General features: G+C 43.2%; 2 protein-coding genes across 11 annotated transcripts in view; one reads left to right on the top strand and one right to left on the bottom strand.

The window, feature by feature from the left end:
• Position 1: 1 nt before the first annotated feature.
• LOC139827851 (rho guanine nucleotide exchange factor 38-like) lies at positions 2–16,244 on the top strand. Its single transcript, XM_071808230.1, has 4 exons — positions 2–197; positions 9,345–9,535; positions 11,711–11,834; positions 16,093–16,244. Exons 1-4 carry the CDS (start codon positions 2–4, stop codon positions 16,242–16,244), a joined length of 663 nt encoding a protein of 220 aa, XP_071664331.1.
• Positions 11,409–22,949, bottom strand: part of INTS12 (integrator complex subunit 12) — a 45,602-nt gene continuing 34,061 nt past the window's right edge. For all 10 annotated transcript variants that reach the window (XR_011738919.1, XR_011738922.1, XR_011738926.1 and 7 more), the window contains 2 exons: positions 19,771–19,914; positions 11,409–17,213 (listed from right to left, as the gene is read on the bottom strand). The gene's annotated coding sequence lies outside the window, so the exon portion shown is untranslated. The remainder of the gene's footprint in view (positions 17,214–19,770; positions 19,915–22,949) is intronic.

Below are 22,949 nucleotides of genomic sequence, written 5' to 3'. Positions count from 1 at the left end.
CATGGCGAGCACAGACTGCCCGGGGAAGGAAGGCGTGGGGAACAGGAGGAGGAATTTGACCTTGCTGAGAAACAAGCTGTACATGGGCGAGAGGAGGAGGACGGAGCCCGTGGTGGAAGGCACTGCTGCCACCGGGGACCACGGCGCCTTGAGGAGGAGTCAGTCAGACAGGACAGAGTACAGCCAGAAGTTACAAGGTACAGGGGACGCTTAGTTGGTGCTCTGCTGCGAGGGATGCGCTGGGCTGGGGTGGGATCTCGACGCCCTCCAGCCTGCAGCCTTGAGATGACGAAGGGCATGTCGATCATAGCTGGAATGAACAACGGCCCCCTCTCACCCCTGCCCGCTGCTTCCAGGGTGTGAAATGTTTCCCCTAGTTTTTCTATATAATGTCGTGTAGACAGGATGCAAAATCGAAGGGTTTGGTGTGTTCCTGCAAAACCCACATGCAACCAGGATCTTTCTCCTTTGTCACCAGGATGTATTTGCAACGCAAACAGTAATGTGAAAATACGATGGCTCTATCCTATCTGTCTTTAGTTGTCGTATCAAGTGGGATAGATACGTGTATATATACATATATATATATATACACACTAACCAATTAGAAGCATCAAGAGTGTTTTTGTCTTTCCGTTAAAAATACCAGGATCTATAATGTGTTTATCTGTTGTTCAGATTGAACCTGAACTGAAGTATATCCAAATACATGTTTTGATGGATATGCTGATTCAAATCACATTATTCTAGAGAGGGTTTCTTTGCAAATAACCAAATTGCATCTGGACCGGAAATTGGCAAATTATGTCCGTATTGGGCCTGTCAACGAAAAATGTACTCTGGAACACAGACTTCTGAATCTCTGTTAGTTTCCAGGGTCTCGTCACAAATGCCGGGTTTGACTATTATTATAATATGCGTATCACTAATAGTGATTTAACTGCCTAGTGACAGTCACTCTTGTGGCAATCATCCTTTATGGGGAAATAAAATAGGAAAATACTTCGGGTTGCTGTATTATGGTTTTGATGCATTTAATTAGGAAGTAGCATTACTTCAGAGAGACAATAAAAGCAGAAAATAAAATAATAAGTATTAAAATAATAGGGTTTCTATGGGGGCTGCATACACTGAGGACAGCAGAGCGGCTCATCGATTACGTTGTTCCCTCCTTGCGATAGCTAATCAATGAGAAGGTGAAGAATTGTCGGTTAAGTCAGGTGTGTGTTGCAGGGATTTGGCAGAGGTGTTGCAAGGTACGAGCATGGATCGCCATGGCTGGGCAGGCAACCTCCTGGCAGACGTCCCACCAAAATAGCAGTTTTCTACTCATGAAGGGGGTTGCCCAGGTGAGGTTGAGGTTATCAGAGCAGTATCCAGCAAAAGGGTGAGATTTTCTGTCCCATGTCAGGTGTATTTATGCCGTGAACATCTCCTGTTTAAAATCTGGAGCAAAGGAGGAGGAAGCCTCGGTAGTCACGGCAGAGCATGAGGTTATGTTTATGGCAGCAGTCCAAGGAAACGGTAAATCCAGCTTTACAGCTCCTGCCACCAGCTGAGACTGCCACGGCCACCTATTGCAAAGCACTGGTCTGGTGATGGCTCATTCTGCTTGCTCATGTTTGTTCAAGAAAAATGGTGTTGAGTTAACAAGGTACCGGCAGGCTTTATATTGGATTAGAGGTCGCTTGTCCTCAGAGTGAAAATACAAAGTCGGTAGAAATTCCTATGAAGTGTATTTACGGTCTTGAGAGGAAGAAATGGTTGTGTGCCAAGGCCTGATCTGGATCAAATTTTGCTGAGCTAGATGTGCCTGAATCTGATAACGATCACGGATCCCAGACCTAACGTGCTCCCTGCCAGCGCTGATGATGTGCTATGACTGAACGCCGTTATGTTCTTCATTTTTCTCACTAGCGCTTGGATGCAAACCAGCTTACTCCAAAGTGAGGGAAGTGGGTTTCTTGGCACAAAGCTTTTGAGTTCTCCATTCTTGCTAAGAAAACCCAACACATCTGTTGGAGACATAAATGGCCTGGTTTGTATCACCAGACCGGGACTCTCCCATCATCCTAGAATGGTAAATGCTTTGCAGAAATATATGGATAGTAATAATTTGCACTTGCCTCCCATATGAATTGGAGGAAAAGCTCTTGTGTTCAATCGCGCCTCTCTTCTGTTAATAGGTTTTCTAGCACACAGTCTGCAGAACCGTGGTTGGCATTAGCATGGACAATGATGTCTAGGACAGGAGCAAACCCTGCAGAACGGAATCCCCCATCAGCAGAGCTGGGGAGCCGAGAGTCAGAGGCTGGGTTCTCTGAGTAGAAACCAGACTGTTGCCTCCTCCTGCCAGCCATTTCCAGCAGCTCAGAAGTACATACATTTTCAAAGTGCAGCTCAGTGTACTAGAAAAATAGGTCCCCAAATAAAAGCCTATAAACAAACAAACAAACAAACAAACCAACAAACCAAAAGCATGTGAACAAGCAGTCAGGCATACAAACTCCTGACAATTCCATTTATGCCCTTGAATTTCTCTTAAGTTTTTCTGTTTTATACAGAATCCAAAATATTTTCTAGAGAATAGGGAAGGGTACATACCACGCAGATCTCCAGAGTAATTGAGGTGGTTTGTGCTGCTGAGTCTACAAACATCAGCACAAAAGCATTGTCAAAGGTGCAAACCTCTGCAAGTGTTGTTCACTTTAAAATTAAGGATTCATTAAAAACACAAAGTATTTTCATTGTTAATTATTGTACTAGAGACTTCTATTCAATACCTTATCTGGTGCGAATGGCCATGCAACACCTCCTGGCTTTGTTCTTTTTAAAAAGGAAACAAGATGCAAAGTAACCATTATATTCTCAAAGAGCTTGGCAAGCATTAGTGCATTTATTTCAACTCATCCTGTGAGATAATCAGATGCCTGCAGCCCCGTTTTAGACAGGGGAAAATAAGGTGATTGCTATCAAATGACAGGTTTGTGATACAACCATGCAGTCATCTAGAACTCATTCTTAGATGAGCCCAGACATACCTTGATCAAGCCATATATATTTTTTCTTCCATAGTTCTCCATCAGCTAGACAGAAGCATCATTTTCCTAAAGAGGGAAGAATGAGGTTAAGTAAGATACATTAACTATATTAATATCTATGTATTGCATTATTGTTGGAATCAGTCTTTGAATTAATGTGAAGTTACCATTCTGTGAGTACCTATGTATTTTGGTAAGAGGAGATGTAGTTATTGGCACATAAATGTTTGTATCATGGGGACAGATGCTATCAACCAAAAAAGGCAGACCATGAAAAGGAATTTAAAATGTAGTTCACTGTCTGTTAGGTTTTGGACAGATTGTTGGTTTTTGTTAATAATCATATTCCGAACTCGTGCTTGGTGTGAAAAATGCGTTATAGAAAATGGTGGGTTTCCAGAAGGAATCAGAGATCACATTTGCAGTGTTCAGCAAGACAACACAGGCTTTGAGAATACTCCTTGTCTTGCAAATCTATCACATATCAACTCAATAACTTTAGCTGTGAATGGGTCAACTGCACTGTTAAATGGTTTGCACATGCCTCAATTTAAAATACATCAGTGACATACATGTAATAGATACAGTGACTCAAATCACACAGCTACCACAATATACGGCCTCAGAGCTCATATCTGAACCTCAAATTTCACACTTTGCCTGTGTCTGATGTAGCTATGAGAAATAATCAATAGCGGAAATGAAGGAGAAACCTACAAAATTATACAAATTCCTGGCAAGCTGCTACTCCTTCGTGTAAAAAAGCCAAGTCTGAGGCAGCTCATCCCCCTTCACGCCATCACAAGCAGGGCACTTTCCCCCATCCCATCCCATCCCGTCCCGTCCCGTCCCGTCCCATCCCGTCCCATCCCATCCCACCCCGTCCCACCCCGTCCCGTCCCGTCCCGTCCTGTCCCATCCCATCCTCCCCCTGCCCGCAGAGCACGCTGCTCTTCCCTGGTACCTCCACACCTCTCCCCAGTTCCTTGTTTGCTTAGCGCTGTGCTTACTGATTAACTTTCTGTGGACTACAATGCAAGGAATATCCTATTTCACTGCAAAATGTATTAATCTTTGGAGTGGCTAGTTGGCTAAAGTAAAAGTCAGGACTATTTCCTGAAGTGCAGGAGATGGCTTGATGAAAATAACCTCCCTGTGATGAGAAATCACAATCTAATGACGACTTTTCTTTTATAGTGTCCAAATATAAGCTTGGAGGATCTAATTCTGTTAACTTGCACTGTGATAAAGCCGGGGTTATTCCATGAACTTACTGTAGCGTCAGTCAGGCTGGGAAACGAGCTCATCTTTTCAGAGCAGAATCCATTTTGTGCCGCTGTGTTTGCACAGCACTTGCGACAGTCAAGTCCTGCCGTGTGGCTTAGGGCTTTTAGGAGCTACTGCAGCACAACTACTAACAGCAACCGGGGTAAGAGAGGAGACTAGGACCCAAGGAGATTTATGGATCCTTCTCTGAGCGTATTAGCAAACATTTTATTAATTGGGATGCTTTACATTGTGGGTCACAATGTGGCAAATCCGTGGCAAATCTTGAGGTGCGTGTGTCTCAGGGGAAGCGGTTCAGATGCAGCCCATCCTTGGTTCTTACTTTATTAACATATTAGCTCAATGCCACAGGAGTGGGATATTTATACCGGTGTACGACACACTGGAAAGGTTTATTTGTAAGTATCGGCGCTAACAATAAGGGCATTCTTCTGTCACCTGATGATAAGCTTTCTTCCCTTCTACTGCGGTCACATGGGATCTCTCTGTAGTCCTGTCAGCACACGTATAATTAAAGCGGTCTGCTGTCAAGGAATTGAAGAAAGATCCTGTGTGTTGAATGTAAATATTTTCTGTACCTTATGGAACAGAAAAATGATCAAAGATTGAACGACCTAATTGCAAGGAAGTCTCTGATGCAGATTTGATGAGGGAACCTGTTGCCCAGGGAGGCTGGTGCAAGGTCATGGTGGTCCTGTGGTGTTCTCCTCCTGTGTTCAGAAAAGGAGCTTTTTGCACGTGTAACCCACAGTGCACATGCGACGAACTCGCTTCTGAACAATGCTGCTGTTGTGTGCGTCTGTGAGGAAAAGGAAAAGCATTTTCCGCAACCCTCTCCCGATCCTTTTGCATTTCAATGCCCGACTTGGAGTTCAGCGGATCTAATCTGCACCATAGCGTTGCACTGTAATAACTCTGCTGCAAAACTGTAACGACAGCCCTAGCAAGTGAGGTGGTCCCTTACAAGGGGAAGTGGTTCTGCAGTAAATCTCCTTGTGTGTTGTTAGCTCATGTGATGCGCTTGTCTCGCACGCAGTGGGACGCTCCATCCTTTCCTGGTGCTCCCATTTCAGACTGCCCCAGTCACAAGGATCCCAGTGCCCTGTGTCCCGGCATCCGCGGTGGAAGCAGGGGTGGCAGGGGCAGAGCCACAGCGTGAGGGGATATACAAGTGGGGAGAGGAAAGCTGCCACAGCAGCAGTCTCTGAGCTTGGCTGCCTGTGTTTCACTCCCAAATCCAGCTGATAAAAGCCAGTGTAAATTCCCATCTGTATTCACTAGGTTATCTGAGGGTGCAGGCTATCTGAGGACTTGTTTTCATGGATGAGTAATTTTATCTAGGGTGGTGTGAGACTCAGGTTTCACACATGAAAACACAGTAATGCTGTAATTTGTTTGTTATAGCTTGATAACTTTTGCCTTCCCTGCCCGCCTGTGCCAGACAAAATCCCTGTACCTGCACAGCGCGAGTGCAGAACTTGCATTCCTTTGGTGCCCTCCAAACACTACCCAAGTAATGACAAGGCCTGTTCCTCATCCCATGCCGCGACATCACTGTACTTGTTGCTACATTCCATGTCAGCACCTTCACTTCCAGATGGAAAGCATTAGATGGGGAGAAACTTGGGTCCCATCCCCAAGGGCAAATGTAGTATCCAAACCGAGCATCTTACCTGGGAGGAAGGATGGATAGAGCAGACCTCTTGGAACTGCTCAGTCTCTAGGTGGGAAAGCCAGGGAAATTTGCACACATAGATCTTGCAGACCTGCTCTGGCTGCTCCTCCAGTCGCTTGCTGTGGATCCCCCAATACCTCCCTGGGTCCTACGGCACTGGGACATCACAGGCTCTGCTCCCCTGTGCTCTCCCTGCACTGTTGGGGGGATATTTTTAGGCTTCACACTTGCAAGAAGCTTCTTTTGTAAGGCACACAGCTGCTTTGTCCATGCCACCACATAGTGAACCTCCGGTTTTGTGCAACTAGAGCTGTGTACTTCAACACACAGCTGGAAGACCAAAGTCAACGTCTTCCTCTCCAAAGCAAAGTCCTCCAGAAAGGTGGCTCCTGCAGATAACTGACACCGCAAAGCAACAATTGCAAATGTTACCTTCTACTTTACATTTACATGCCTACTAAAAGCACCAATTACTTTTTTTTTTTGTAAACTGGTCTTAAGATGTAGCTGTCTAATAAACCATTCAACAGACAGGTTTTTGTTTTTCTTAAATCTGGCTTCTGCAAGGATGAAAGAGCCAAATTCTTACTGTAACAGTTAATCTTCAGCAATGTCTCTTCCTGCTAATCCTCTCTCTTGAACAATTCTGGGGCTGGTACACATTACCAGGTAGAAACAAGGCTGCTTATATTCCAGAAATGAACTTGCTGTTTGTGCATTCACGAAACTGTTACTTACTCCACAAGGATTTCAGCAAGCTACTAATGTTCTCAAACTGGTTAAAAGCAATCAGCTGAACACGAAATCACAGGTTTTGGCTGTAATCATCACTTCAGGATCTTGATGTTGCATTCTATAGAGACAGACATGTCTGAAAATGAAAAAGTTAATGTATTGAGTGAAAATGGACAATTATATTACTTTTAACAAAAGGATACATTTATTAAAAAACATGTTTTCTATAAGGAAACAGCACCTACCTGACATTTCTCATGGTTATTTCTTCCTGTTGAGAACAGTTTTTATTTCCTGGCATTATTATCTATCATGCAATAAGGATAATAGATGAGCCCTGACATAGTTCAAGCATCAAATTTGATCAGGGCAATCTAGTGACATAAACTGAAAGAACAGCCTCTCAAGGGACTGCAAATTCGAGCCTGAAGTGGGATAACAGCGGCTTTGTTTTGTGCATATAATGCCCTCTCCTGTTCCAGTATAGAAGATAAGAAAGTTCTTTTGCAAAGAATCTTGTGTTTACCTTCAGATTCCATCTGATATCGTAACAATGCTGCATTTGAGATGAAATGACACTTCTAACATCTTCCAGGACGTTTGGTCCTCTCTGCACTTTCTCAGGAGTCACCCTGAACTCTTGCATACAGACACACACATGCAAACATTTTCACACCCGATCTCAAGAACAATGCTGATTTTGGTGCAGAACTGGAACAGAAATTGATTGTTCATGCGGTTCCTTGTGATTTATGAGTGTGATAACATACTGTAAGTTTTTAGAGGAAAAAGTACCTGCTGTTTTAGCATGTAAGCAGCAGGTAAAGTATTGTCATTTTCCACCCCTAGCAGAAAATGGCTCAGAGGGAGCTGTGGAGTGGTGCAAGTACCAATTTCACTCTCTTCCTCACTAAAATAATGGCAGAGTCTGTTTCTTCCAGAACACAGTACCTTTGGTTCTGTGCGCTCCCACCAGCACAGACTCACTAGGGCGAGATTCAGCTTGGAATTCTTATGATAGGCCAAGCCTTGCAGAGGGGAGACATTCTCATCATGTTTCTATTTTATTGTCCATGTTCATGCCTGTGTTATGCAGACACTTCAAGGTTAAAAACTCAAAAGTAGAAAGTGCCCCTAAATACAAAAAATCTGAAAAAACAGCCCCTCCTCCCCAGTTTGTTTGGGTTCCTTGTCCTGATTCTTTAAAACTATCAGTACAGAGGCAGAGATGCAGTCCCAAAAGCAGTTATTTCAAACAAAAGCTGTGGTCACATCAGTCTCATAGAAATCCTGATGGGAGAAGGATCAATAACAAATCTGTCCTTTCTGAGTATCAGTGGCCAGCAGATTCATAGAAGGGGTTGAGGATGATGATTCTTGGCTTTACAACATTTCACAGCTCTCAGCGGAAGGAGTTTCAGAGCTTCTGAAAGCTGCTCGGTTTTCCCACACGTCCAGGTTGTCACCTACAGCCTTGGCTGGTGTTGTACTGGTGAGACACACACACTGCTTGGCGCTCACTCGAGTGCTCATGACCTCAGCCTTGACAATAAAAACTCCAATATATTCCGTATTGGCTCGCAGCAAGCAAAGCATCAGATACTGCTTGCTATTGCCTCATTATACAGTGTGCTCCCTACGAGAAGTTGACACGAAGGCTTAGCGTTCTGATCCTCAGCAGAGATTTCCATCCTTGGCCGCTAAGCAATAAAAGCCCGTGCTGTCAAAGTGTGGCCTGGGTAATGCGAAGATGAGTAGGGTAATGATATGTCCATTTTTCTTGGTGCTCTGCACCATCTTGTGGCTAGCAGAAAAAATCCACAATAGCCTCTGAAATATTTCACCTTGTTTTTTTCCCTATGTGTGTTTTTCCTAATGCAAAATACAGATTGTCAGTGTACACAGATAAAATTTGGTGCCCTTCGTACAGATGACATGGATGTCTGCAGGCTGGCTTACAAACCAGCAAAAGGCAAGACCATCAGATAAGTAGGTCCTGTAGCACACATAAATTACCTGTTTGTAGAAGACTTGCTTGCATTTCCATGTGTTTGGAAGAAATCAGATATTCTAGGTCTGAAGTGTGGAAAAATAGTTAAAAATGCTTTGATCCCGGTGATATTTGTTGTTCCAATAAGTGTTTGTTATTGATCATTAAAGGTTTTCCCATATTCTCCTGTAATTCCTTTGCCTCTATCAAAGAAATATTTTTAAACAAAATTATAGGTTTCATCATCATTATAACATTGTCTTAATTTAAAAGTTTATCTTCCAGTACCTACAACCCTCAGCCTTCTATGAACAGAGGTAACATTTACATTGTACAGAGCAAAGGTTATTTATGAAGCTTATTTATGGTAAACACAGCCTTTTTCTTCCAGAGGAAGATGTTTTCTCCCATCCTCCAAATCATTATAGATGTAGAAGGGCATCAGCGATGAGACAACATCCAGTCTGATCTGGGATTGCCATTTCTTTTGCGTCTTTTCCTGCTCCCCATGGTGATTTTGGAGTTTCCAGCAGGCACTGTTTGCGTTCCCCTGTGGTCACGCAGGGCAAATTGGGGAAGCACTGATGCTCCTCACAGATTTCCCTCTTTTAAACAGAAAAGATGTCCCCTCAAGTGGGGTCCTCATCCCCCGCCACTTCACCGCAGGAGGATGAAGAACAAGTCAGGAGGCGCATGATGGCCAAGAGGGTGAAAATCATCGCAGAACTCATGCAGACGGAGAAAGACTATATCAGCGACCTGGATCTCTGCATCAAGGAAGTGATTCAGCCCCTGAGAAAGAAGCAGGTGAGCACTAGGGGCAGCGGAGGAGGTGAGGTGGTGATGTCAGGGTCTCCACTCACCCACGTTCTGCTCACAGATAACCTTAATGCAAGCACAGAGAACTTTATCCAGCCTTGCAGACAGCTGTTGTGGAGAAATACCATGTCTAACAGCCCAGTGAGCACTTCATAATTTGCATTCTACACAGAAAAGGTACATTTAAGAAGGAAGGCTCATAAGCTATCTTTCAGGCAAAAGATCTTATTAGGCCAATGATACCTATTTTCTTTTTCAGATGAGACTTCAAAGAGCACCTTTTCCTCAACAATATTGCAGTTGTTAGAAAAATTGTGCAGCGGAAAGCTGGGAATAGAAGGAGAGGTTGTCCAGAGAAAGATTCGTATTTGTGTGGCCTGCAACATAGGGGCTGCACAAATGATGTCTGCTGCTAATACAGAATAAAAATAATTTGAAACAGACCTTAACCCAAATGTTCTGTATGTAGGGTTTGTTATGAAATTGGTGACAAAATAGAGGTGCAGAGGCCAAAGTGTCTTTAGATGACGTTGGCACTGCCTCTTTGGGAAACACTGTGGCCAGCTGAAGCTTGTGCTGTTTAAGGACCATTTTTCTTCCTTAAAGCTCTGTCAGAGTTTGTTCCAAGCTGTTTTCAGAAGACCCGGCATCCGCTGACATAGCTTTAAGGAGTTCTTGACGACTTCTTCCTCCTCACTTGTTCATCCACTTAGAAGTATTCTCCACCTGAGTCCCTCCCCAGCCTGGCCAGCACTGAGCAAGAGGAGTCCCTGGTTGAACGTGCTGAGATTTTTGACAAGTGTGCTGTATTCCTTTGCTCTTTTCCAGCCAACTGAAAACATACATTTCGATTCTGCCCTTTGTCACTGTATTAAAGTGTTCAAGTGTCCATGCACAGCGTAGTCCCAAATACTATGTAGGCATTGTACTGGAGCAGAGGTCGGAAGTCCTGTGCTAGATGTATACAGGAAAAGCAATTTAGAGATTATAACTGTCTTAATTTAATAAACTCTGCATTTTTGAAAGGCTTTCAAGAATGTTATATGGTTCTAAGGCTAGTTGGCGGATAAACTACTGTACTGAAAGTTTGTAATGTGTTTAGAGAAGGATAGCATTTAGAAAATTGACCTAGCAATGAATCTGTTTCATATTTCCAAATGGATAAAACATGCTTTAGCCCCTATAATACTTACAAAGAAATTAACTGCATTAGTACTGAAAATATATTTCTGATTCTGTTACGATGGCATGCAATTTGATCCTCCTGGCATCTGGTAAGCTGCTATGTAAGTCAGCAATTCTATTTCTAATAGAGATACACTCAGAGGGTATCATTATGGATGTCGAAATCAATCTTGCCTTTGTTCTCAGTATCGGCACATTACCACTGGCTATCTCCAGTTGTGCCCGAATATTAACTATTGCTCTGCTGTGCAAGGAATAACTAACTACTGCTTGAGAAGTATGGGTCCTGGAAATTTTTTACTTGCTTTAAAATGAGTAGGGACATGGATCCAAATTTTCTGTTGGTGTAAACTGATGCAGTTCACCCAAGTCAATGTTGTGTGCCCAGGATCTGCAGGAAGCTCTTTAGGTTATATTAATACCCAGAATTGTAAATGTGTTTCTTTTAGTGGAAATTGTACTATCTCAATTGTATTTTTGGATTTATAGGGAACTAATTTAACATGGTACCACCATCTGGAAGTCTTTGTACCTGGTAGCTGGCACCAAAGCACCAAGGTCTCAGTTTATGTAGCGGCTGCTGTTAGCAACTGCTAATCATGGAATCAAACCTACTGTCAGCAATTCTTTTCCTAAGTGGGAATGCAAACAAGTATTTTAAAGCCAGCTAAGGATCTTTTCTAATTCAGATGATAATATTTATTTCCTTCCTAGGCAAACACTTTCAGGTTAGGGATAGTTCAAAATAAGGTTAAAAGCACTTGATAACATACCCTTTGTTAAGTGCGTCAACCATATTATACTAATCTGAAAACTGTATATGTGTCCTTGAAGTCACAAGGAGGATGTTTATATGAGGTTTTGCAGAAGTGGTGCTTCCTGGAGTGTTGAATACTTAGGGTTTAGCAAGAGAAGGTCTGTAATACACAATGTCCTTTATCCTTCGTCAGTAGCCACTTAATATTTGTATTCCATTAGATTGCTCGCTTTGACGTGGATGGCTTGTTTAGCAACATCGAATTGGTCCATCAGGTATCAGCCAACCTGCTGTCATTGTTGGAAGAAGCCACGACAGATGTGGAACCACCCATGCAAATAATCGGTATGTTTACTGTCCTCTTGAGCTCTACAAAGCTACGTGAAAGAATAAACATAACAGTCTCCTGTCCTCTACCCTCATCAGACTTAACTAGTACTGCTCCCGGTGGCTAACATGCTACAAGCTGTCCATAATGACACCGGAAAAATGACATGTGAACCCTGTCCAGTCGCTCTACTGTACTCATATGATCATGATGCTCTTTTTCCATCTATCTGGATGTTGAGGGGAAGGGAGGAAGGGAAGAGTGAGTTTAGCATGAGTTAAAACTGCAGCACTGGCTTATGCCACATACTGATAATATCCCTTTCATCTAGTTTGATACTGCCTACCTAACTCTGCTTGCCCACCAACTCTTATATTGCATACTCAGAATCGTACCATTCAAGAAAAGCATTAAAAATTATTGGAATAATAAACACATGACACCTGCCTTGAACATTGTAAACACGTATCTACTGGCAATACAATTAAGGCTTAACAGGAACATGGTCAGTAAAGGCAAGAAAGCTGTAATTGTTATGAAGTTTGTGAGAGTCTGAGCAGGAATGTCCGTAGGGATCACGGGTATTTTCAGCAAACAGGTTGCTCCTGAATATGTCACCAGTCACAAATTCTGCAGGTGAGACCATGAATGTTAAGACTGTGATCTGTTTATTCACTTGACATTCTGGCACAGCTGGAGAGATGTAAGAAGTTACCACTCACCGGCTCTCCCATAACTGCTTCTTCAGTGCAGGGGCAGTACCCGATCCACCCTAAGGGATCAGGTGAGAGTTCTTAACTTGCTTCAGTGCAAAGTCAGCCAGTTTAGTTTAAAAAACTTCCAGCTATGATTCAGAGGTCAGAGAGGTTCTTTCTTCCCTAAACTGACCACAAAGAACAGGTGACATGTTATAGAAAGGGCTCCTCTTCTCACAAATAAGGGAGTAAAAAATTATCAGTTGCTGTTTGACTAAGAAACATAACATTAAAGTATATGAGGCTTGGGAAAGGTATTAATCCTAGCAAGTCTCAGTCTGGTTTGCCAAGGCAACAGCTTAACGTAGTTTGATGCGACTGTGTTGTTTGGCCGTATTTCAATTAAAGTGCATCATGATGAGTCATACCCTTAATAAGCAACGTTCTATTCTAGCAGGAAGTGCTGTGCTCACAGCCAAGAGAATCATTCTTTTAGTTCCCTGCCACATCCAGAAGTGAAGATGAACAGTTCCATCCATCTATTAGGTTGTATTTCTCCAGAATCAGACAAAGAGCCATGAAAATGTATGGGACTCTGGATCACAAAGTTTGCTAAATTATAGCAGGGAAAAAGATGGCAAGTAAGGTGTGAGGTGTTCTTCTGAATGCTAAGACAAAACCAGGGAGAATAACTGCATCACTATAAACAATAAGTTAGTAAGTTTGTCATCCCCTAAAAGTACAGCAAGGCGATATTTTTGTCTCCAGGATCTTCATAATCAGTGTAAAAATTGTTAAAGCCAGGCTATAGAAAAAGCAGACTGACAATCTGTTTAACACTCCCTTCATATTCTATCATGTTTATGGTGTTTAAACATCTTGCACTGAAATATCCCACTTTGGAAGGCAACCCAGCCCTGGTGAGGTTGAGGAGAACTGCTAATCACCTGGTTTGAAACCAAAACAATGTGGTTGCTCGTATTCATGTCTGATTTTAGTCAATCGTCTCTGTACCTTATGCTATGTCCACCTTGATGAGGAATAACGTCTAATAGGAGCAGACTTGTAAAGTGGAACAGTTGGTGCTAAGGACTTGATATCCATCCAACATGTGTCAAGAGGTCTTACTTCAGATGGCCATAGGCTGTTCCTGTAGACTGAGATACACTTTTTATGGTTGGATGCATAAAATGTGCCCTCAGAGTGTGACTTCTGGTAATTTCCATTCTCAAAAGGATCCAGTTTGTGCGTCCAGTTTTGTGCTAATATAGATAGACCTTTTCTGGTGCTTGGTCTTCTGATGCTTAAACGCCGCTGAGGTTAAATACCTTTCTAGTTCCCTCCTGTATTTTTTCTGCTCTCTGTTCTGGATGCTGTATACAGAGGAACATGAAAACTTAGTAACCTTATTAGCTTTTAGACCCCTTCTTTCTCCCTTTCCCACTGCTGTCCATGCAGGAAGCACCACTGAAAGCCACAGGGAGAAACTTTCTGTTGTTTAAGCCTTCCTTCTCGGATTTTCTCTTTGAGACTGATGACCACCACACTTAAGAAGAGGCATCAGGCAGTTTTGGATCCATCAGAATGTGTAAAAGACTCAGCATTTTTAAACCTGTGCCGAAATACCATGTGGTTTTGGCCCATAAAGCAAGCTCCCGCAGTGGTGTGCCCAAAGCTCATCTAATTTGGTCCGTATGGCTCAGAATCAAGAAGGGCTTCAGGCTTAAGAAATCTGTCTGCTTTTAAAAGGCCTTATCCGTGAAATCAGCACATAATTTTTCTCATCACTGAGCATCAATGAAAGTATCTGTCATCATGGCACAATACATCAGTGAACAGATTTTGCTCATCTCTCTCATTCTGTAGAAGTGAATGATAATTTCCAGCCTCCAGTATCTGCTGAAATAAGCTGTAAGTCTACAGCTTGCATTTTTGCTACTCAAAACATAGCCTCAGTTGAGGGCTTAGCATAGTATGGGCCGTGCTAAACACTTGGAGCTCAGCTTAATGTTGGTGAAAAGCATGAGAGCTGTGAATCAGGTGCCAAGGGAGCAGGATCAAGAGAAAGTTTGTTAAGGTTTCCCCTTACCCCGGTGGCTGATAAAGGCCTGTGTAGTGAGTTCATGGGAAAGTCAGGATGCAAAGCGCGTAGGTAGCCATCTGCATTAGCATTAAGCACAAGACAGAGCAGACAGACAGCTCAAGAGCATTTAACTATAGTGTGTTGGTGCTTTTCTGACCGTGGCCTTGCAGTAACTAAAATGAACTCATGGTCTTAGCTCTGTCACTGTTGTTCCCTTATTCGCACCTTGGAACCAACATGCATTAGAAGCCCAGTTAACCTTCGCTGCTAAGGGAAAAAACCCAGAGCTGTGTTACTGTGGTAACTGAATCATTTTTCACTTTAAGACGGAGCAGTTCAATGCAACGTATTATGAAACAGCCCGCTTTGGTCAGGATGAAACATGCAGGATGCCTGACAGCTTGGCACTCTGTGAATGAATAGAGAGCTCCCAATTAATGTGGTGTTCGGCTTTTAACTTTAATAATCATTACCATAACTCAGCCAGAATGTTTATAAAACATTGGACTGGTTGCCACATAGGTGTAATTTTCAGTAAATGCCTGAGACAGGAGTTTTCACCATTCCTGTTGTTTGTTATCTGCATTTCCATGGATGCTGATCAGCGTGCTGCTACATAACGGTGTAAGAACTGAGTGAATATCCCAGCAGAAGAGCTGAAGCATGTCTTCTCTGCTCAGATAATATTTCTTACATACACAGAAACCAATACAGGAGTTTTCAGCTGAAAGGATTAGGCACCAGAATGAAATGGGAAATGGGTGCAGGACTACTTTAGTGCCTCTAAAATTCCCAACTGTTCTTCTGGAAAAACGGTGGTGTGGAGGACAGGAAATGGAAATGTTTTCCCCCTTCAGTTGTATATCAACCTAGATACTATATAAAAATGGCTGTAATCCTGGCAGTTTTATTTAATTAGGGGAGGAGGTTGTTCCTCTGTCAATGTGAAGAAAAATCTCTATTCTAGGCCATAACAATTGCCATTTCAGGATTTTGCAAAACAGATAAAAGTGAAATGGCTAATGGAAGTTAGAGTCATTATTCCTGTTATAACCCATTTAAGTTCATATTCAGTTGGAAAAAAAGTCAAAAGGAAAATTAACAGGCTTACATTCATCCCTCTTACCAGTCCACGGCACAAAAATGGTCTCTCCTTAGCAGTTAAGCTTCTCCTGTGTGGTTTCCACTGAAGGGGCATTTAACTGGGGCAGTGAATTAGGGGGTTGTGTATGAAGGGGTGCAGAGTGTAGAGATTTCATGCCTTTTCCTGGGGGAATTTTTATGCATTAACACTGATATAATGGTGCCTGGCTACGACAAAGATGAGCAGCTGAGAAATACATGTAATAAATAATGCACATAAACACGCAAGATCGTTTCTAAGGGAAGTAAAGTGGAAGCCAGCCTTTTTAGCTCACGGCTAATGTGGTGGAATAATAAAACTCCTTCTGAGATGCTGTTGTCTGGCTTGACACGCTTTGTTTTTCTCCTTAACAGGGGAAGTGTTCTTGCAGATTAAAGGCCCACTAGAAGACACATATAAAATCTACTGCTATCGCCACGATGATGCACACACCATGCTGGAATCCTATGAAAAGGATGAAGAACTGAAGCAGCATTTAAGACACTGTGTACAGTCCTTAAAGTAAGATCTTTTCAAATGATGATTTCCGTCCATAGTCAGTTGCCTGGCAGGGAACATTTTAAATGGATGTAGATGAAAGGTCCCCTGTAAATCTGGAGTTTTATGAGGCTTGCTGGGAGCTCTGGCTTATGCTGCTTTCATGAAAAGATGACAAGCCAGGGGCCATGATTAGATTTCTTTCTCTCTAAGATGGCCAAAAATAGAGGAAGAAAGGTTGCTCTTCCCTTAGCTTCAGTGCCCCATACTGGCAAAAAAAATCCTGCATCATATCACGGGCAATTTGGAACACCTTACCCAGCTCCCAGGAAACTTGCTGCCCCCATCTTCAGCAACGCTATTGCGTGAATTAAAACAGCGCGTGAAGAAGCTATTCACACACACTGGTGTTTCTGGGCCCGTGTTGCAGGGCCCCCGGGATCTGGAGCAGCTGTGTGGTGCCGGACCCCTCATGATGGGGGTGTTTGAGAGGGATCAGTGTTGGAGCAGGATGCCAGGTCCCACCAGTGGAAGGTGCTTTGTGCCCAAGATGCCAGGCCCCACCAGTGGAAGGTGCTTTGTACCATCAGCTCCAGTGCCAGCCCCTTGCGGAGATGTGTTGAGAACGGGGGATGCTGCAGAATAGCAGATCCATCTTTCCTCCAGCTTGGCTTCTTCCTGCAGCCAGTCTCAGGAACTAGCTCATTCACTCCACAGAGAATATTTCTCTTCCCACCCATACATCCCCTTGCCCCCTCACTTTCTCAAAAGTGTCACACAGACCTGTCAGGAGGGAACCCACCACGGTCTTTCAGATGAGAGATCCAGCCCCAGCTGCAGGAAAGGTCCATTGCTGCATGCTTGTAGGAGGGATGTAAAGCTGTCACAAATAATGCAGCATACATCAGCAACTCACATTTCAACCATAGCCCAGTTAGTGATCAGTCTGCAGAGGTGTGTTAAGACTTAGGAGGTGGGAAGTATGTCCAAGTGAAATCTGGAAAGAACAGTGGAGGAGAATATTAACAGCATTAAGAGAGAAATGTTCACTTTGAAGACAGGTTATGCTGAAAATAAGGCTTATTTTGTGCAACATGTTCAGTTATTAAATACATAACAAACTATATGTGCAGGGTATTTAGCCTTTAGCTACCCTGGAAGTTTAAAAAATAGATTTTCTTATAAACTCAGGTTTTCAGGCTAATGGATGGCCAAGTATCTCCCCTAAAGGGGTGCTTTAGTTGCTGATGCCTGCAATATTCTTTTCCAGCTGATCAAGAGAAGCCGCTTCTGTTGTTCATTCATCCCTGCTGCTAAGGCAAGGGGACATGGATGGAAATAAAGATAAAAAGACAGTGTCCACGTACATGCTAGGGTTGGATGCTGCCACTTGAATTCCAGAGCCAGCAAGAGGAGCCACTGTTCTAACATCACAGCTGGGATTTGTGAAGAGAAAGGTTATTTTCTGCTGAGCCATTGTAGCCTTGGCTAGCAGGAAGTGACAAAACCTTCCCCACAATGAAGTCTTGTTTTGTCTTGTTCTTTCCTGATTAGCCTTTATACGGGAGCCAGCGAAAAAAGCACTGGTGCGTGTTTACTATGTTGAGTTTTTCCCCAGTGCCTAAAGATTGCCGCCAATTCAAATATTGAGGCCTGAAAGAGCACACTCAAAAACAGAGCTGTGGTCACGTAAACCTGTTACTACTGATTGGAGAATACTTCTCCTGGGAAGAAAATTATGCAGCATTTTTACCAAATAAGCTATAGGCCATTGTGAGAGACAATAAATGCAGGGGCTGGTGGTGACTACTTGAAAAATATTTACTTCTTAAATATTTTTTTTCCCCTTCGAAAGACTATTGTTCCATTTTTTTTTTTAAACTGAAACGGGCCCACCTTACTAGGGGCTTCTGTTCCTCAGCTGAGTAACATCTCTCATGTGAAAAACAACTTCTATATCAGGAGCAATTTGAGAGTGGCACTCTGCACATCTGCACAGACAAATCAGATTTAATTAGCCATGCTGAGATTCCTGTTCCTGCTGTTGGCTGAAGAGGAGAAATTCCATCCCAAAATGTAGGTGTCTGCCCTGGAGACGTGTGCAAATCCAAATTCTGCGGAGTCCTGTGTTTCAGCAGCGATTATGCAAACTGGGGATGTTGTTTGCTAGCTTAGCCAAGGAAATGCAGCTGGTAAATATGAAAGGATGCTGGCAACTACCTGCTCTGCTTTCAGCCTGAAGTAGCTTGGTCAACTGTTGCAGGGGCAGAGGGACATCATAAGCATGCAAAGTGCTGACAGTACAGAGGCAATGAAAGCACCAGCTTCCAGATGCTCAGTGGGGCACCGGTGGGCAAGGAGATAAGAGTCAGGAAGCAGTGACTGATGATGTGATGTCAGGAAAGCCTAACCCATAGAAGGAGTGACATTTTGTTTCCCTTGCATCTGAGGGAATTCATAGCATAAGGAAAATATTCTATGCATATGTTTGCATGTTTCCAAACTATAATTGTACATCCCTGCTGCTTTCAGTGTATGTATCAACACCATCCTACTCTGAAGAGGTTTCAGTTGATGTGTAGCCTACAAAACACTTCACAGCTTCGTTGATTCTGTATCTTAAAAGGCTGAAGTGTATTATTTCTCATTTAGAAATACATTTCTATTTAAAGAAAGTAGATAAGAATGTATGCAGAGTGTAAGAATGACAGGTTTAATTTTACTTTTCGTATTAAGGACATGATGTTACTTACTATTGTTAGCACAGCGACCCAAACTTCCTTCTCTAACAGTGTTAGGACAAAGCTGGGTCTTACAGCCAAAGCTGGGTTTCTGACAATCCTTTCTCATTTGGGGCTGTCCTTTCAAAAAGATATAGGGCCAGATTCACCGGTACCCTCTGGCTGTTTTGTGCAGTTCTGCTGACACACAGCAGCCATAAACCTAAGTTAACTGGCCAGTTACAGCTGCTCTGTGTCACTGAAGTGTACCTGGGAATCTGGCCCCTGATCTGTATAAATCCTTTTAGGAGGAATCTAATCTATGTTTTGTTTTCTTCTGTTTTGCAGAAAGATATACGAGGAAGAGTAAGTACTATGCCTTTCTTACATGTGAAATAATCTTTAAAATATATTTATCTTCAGTATGCTTAAAATTGTACACATGGAAATTTTAAGAACACGAGCCTTTTGTGTCAGTATAACACACAGATTTTTCCAGGACATACATGATAAAGACTCTCAGTTTTAATTTCCCTAAGCCTGTCTAGTTTTCTAATTACCACTGCACTAGCTTTGCAGTATCTTTCAAAACTTGTGGTTGATGAAGCTATGTAGTGTCAGTCTCTGAAATGCAGATGCTCTGAAATCATTTTACATAGGCCTCTGTAGACCTGCTACAACACACATTAGATTCACAGGTAAAGCTATTTCTAAGGTGATGACCTCTTCGGTAGCCCTGTATGAGAAGCCCACCTTAGGATCTTCCCCATGACAGTGGCTGGAAGAACATCAGAAAAGAACAAGCTCATTGCAAAGCTTTGCCAGAATACTCACCCAGCCATTGAAAACTTGTGGTTAAGGGACTTCTGTGCCAAATGTGACATCTTTGAAAAGCTATAAAGGAGAGTTTTTCACAGTGGTGGTTTCTGGACATCCAGCAGGTTGGGATCATTGAAATGCAGCATCTCCTGAAGTTACCTGCAGGGAGAGGTCAGAGGAGGGGTTAGCTGAACTGAAGAAAATGACTGCAACCCCAGACAGGAATGTTAAGAGAGAAAAGAGGAGCAAGTGTGGTCTATATTGGTAGGTGAGGAACACCTGTGAAGCCAGAGATTTCATTAATCAGTCAGTCGATCACGGGTCATAAATAAGATCAGTGCAAAATAGACTTTAAAGGATTTGCATGTTGGGGTTTTCAAGCTTTAGTCAATGTTAGGAAATAGTTTTTCTGCATTTTGTTTTGGTAAGGGACATTCTTGTATACTCCTGTCTCCCAATGAGGGACAAAGTACCCAGAGAGCCACAATAAGATCATGTGAGACAGCAACACATATAGAAATAGCACAATACTGGCAGCTCTGCCTTGTGTAACTGAATCAGAAATGAACACCCCATTTTCTCCTTCAAACAGTGTAGGATACATCTCACTTTCTGAGCTTAAACTGGCTCTTATAAAGCTGTGCAGAGTGCAATGAGCCCAGTTTAGCTACAATGCCCTCCCTGAGCTTGGCTACCTTGGCCAGTGTGGTGGCATTTGCCTTCCCCGCTGACCGAGGGGACACTCAGAAACACCATCACCTGCAACCCTGCTTAGAGGCTGCAGAGTCTCGGGAACCCTCGGGCAGGACCGCACCCAGAAATCTGGTTAACGTTGAACCGGAAAATACGGTGCAAGTCACCCCAAAGGGTCTGTGAAGTTGCTGCTCTGAGATTGCTTTTCATTCAAGCGTGATCAAGAAAACAATTACATAAATACCAGACAGTGCTGCCCTTTGCCAGCAGCTCGATAGGTTAAATTCTGCTTGGCTTAACAACTGTGCAGCCTCAGTGAATTCCCTGGGTTTGCATGAGGGTCTTAAGGAACAGTGAATTATTTGCCCTGCATGTCTTGTACTAAAATGAACTGGTACACAGTAAACCACAAAGCCAAAGCCTTTAAGTCGCTCTGCAGCCTATGATGCCTATGGAACATTTCAAAACTGCCAAGCTGAATATGCCACCAGCATCAGCCCTGCTGTACCACACTCACTGTTGTTTGCCACTGGACCCAAGTGCTGGGTAATGAGAGCAAATTAAATTAAATCCTGAATCACCTGTCTTTGCATAGCTCACCACAATGTGTTTTTTAAACAGGTGGGAATCTTTCTGCCTTTGTGACTTTGTTTTGTTGGGAGGAGAGAGGAAGGGTATGCTGTGAAACTCACTGCAGTTAACTGAGCTGCATTTATTGTGGTGCTATGGTAATAATTAGGGATGAGATTAGTACAGCTACATATGACATAGAATACTTGCTAAATTCACAATAACATGGGGGGGGGAGGCTGAAGTAGCATCATAAATGAATTATCAACTCCATTTTCTGCACAATAGATGTCACAAGCCGTTACTCGCCCATTACAGTTGTATGGCAAGGCCATGTCCTGCCAACGGGGTGCATTGTAAACGGGGCTCGGCCATGGAGAGGGGCTATCGTCAGCTCATCTTGCTGGGGAGAATTAGATGAGTTGAACTTTGTGGCATTTAGTGCCCCAGGGAGTCATTATCTTATAACAAACCTACTATCTCTCGAACCATATTGCAAGACTGTGTCATGCAGATACGCGAACAGAGGGCTGTTTATCACTTGGGCAGCTGTCCAAAGTGCAACTATATAAAAAGAAGACACTTGAAGATTTTTCCATTCATGAGGCAGCTTTTAGAGATTTGCATTCATGGGGCTTTTCAGAGAAAACAATAACAATTTAAGATTTTTTTTCATTATTGCTGCCAGAAGCTAAAAAGAAGGGAAAATAGCTCTCTATATTTAATGTAGGATACAGGGGAAATGAGGGGGATTGAAATGATGAGAAGGTTTGGGGACATCAAGAAGCCTTAAAAGGCATCTACTGTTAATTTTTTTCATGCAGAACTTTTTTCCAGATAATGCCTGTGCGAGAGAGATGCTTTAAATATGCAGATGTCTCTTCTCAAAGGCATTCAAATTGTTAGTTAATTAGTCAGCAGTAAGGATTGGCTCTTGTACTTTTTACACATATAAAAGTGGGAATGAAAGCTTTTTTTTTCTTACTCTTCCTGCTGCACAAAACAATAGATGTCAGCCTGCAAAACCTAGTGGCTGTTCCCTATTTTTTGTGCTTTCCTTCAACATTGTGTTATTCCACCTTTTCACATGCAGGAATCCTTCTTCTCCTAGCATTAGCTCTTGCATGGTTAACCTCAAACAAGCTTTTCATGTCCGAAGCAGCCTTGTTGGGCGTGCAAACCCAACAATGCTTGCTCTGCTTTACTGCCCTTCACTCTGTCACCACCAGCTCACGCTCAGTTGCAAAGGGGAGGTCTGGGCGTCACAGGTAGTTCATACCAGCGATGGTGCTAGAGCCTTGTCTGGTTTGCTCAGGAACGTGCTGTAATGAGGAGACACAAGGCATGTCTGCTGGACCCTCAGTAATGACTGAGCCTGACTCTAGAGCTTGGCCACCTGGTGTTACCTGCTCCATGTTTCTACCATCCACGTGGAAGGTAATGAAGGCATGTGTGGCTTGGCTCCTGTTTTCTCCCAGGCTGTTGTGATGGCCTGCAAACTGTACAGCCTCTCGCCTTCAAGCCTAGAGAGTGTGAGCAAAGGAACAAGCCTGGAGCTGCAGAGCATCCCTGTGCCCGCAGGGGAAGCTGCGGCTTTCCTACCCTCATCCTTCTGCCACCCCAGGCTCCTGCCTTGGTGTAAGGTGACTTCCAGCAGGTTGGATCAAACCTGGGTGAATATTCTGTTCAGCATTTCCCCAAGCCAGATCTGGTATCCTTTGGAAGCTCAGGCATTGTTAGAAATAGCCAGCAAAGAAAACCCACAGGTAAATGACAGTAAAGCTTAAAAGTCGCTGTAGTGAGTTGAGAAACATTGTGGGAAGCGATGCAGCCATGAACGGGCATGCCAGTTACTTGCAGCAGAGATATTGCAGTTTTAAGCCTGAGGGGCCAGAGCAAGATGTAATGTCCCCACTCATATGTGTTTCTCA

Source organism: Patagioenas fasciata, chromosome 4, assembly GCF_037038585.1.
Source record: "Patagioenas fasciata isolate bPatFas1 chromosome 4, bPatFas1.hap1, whole genome shotgun sequence".
NCBI classification, from domain to species: Eukaryota; Metazoa; Chordata; class Aves; order Columbiformes; family Columbidae; genus Patagioenas; species Patagioenas fasciata.
Note: the sequence above shows the minus strand (reverse complement) of the source record. Positions and strands in the feature narration are given on the sequence as shown.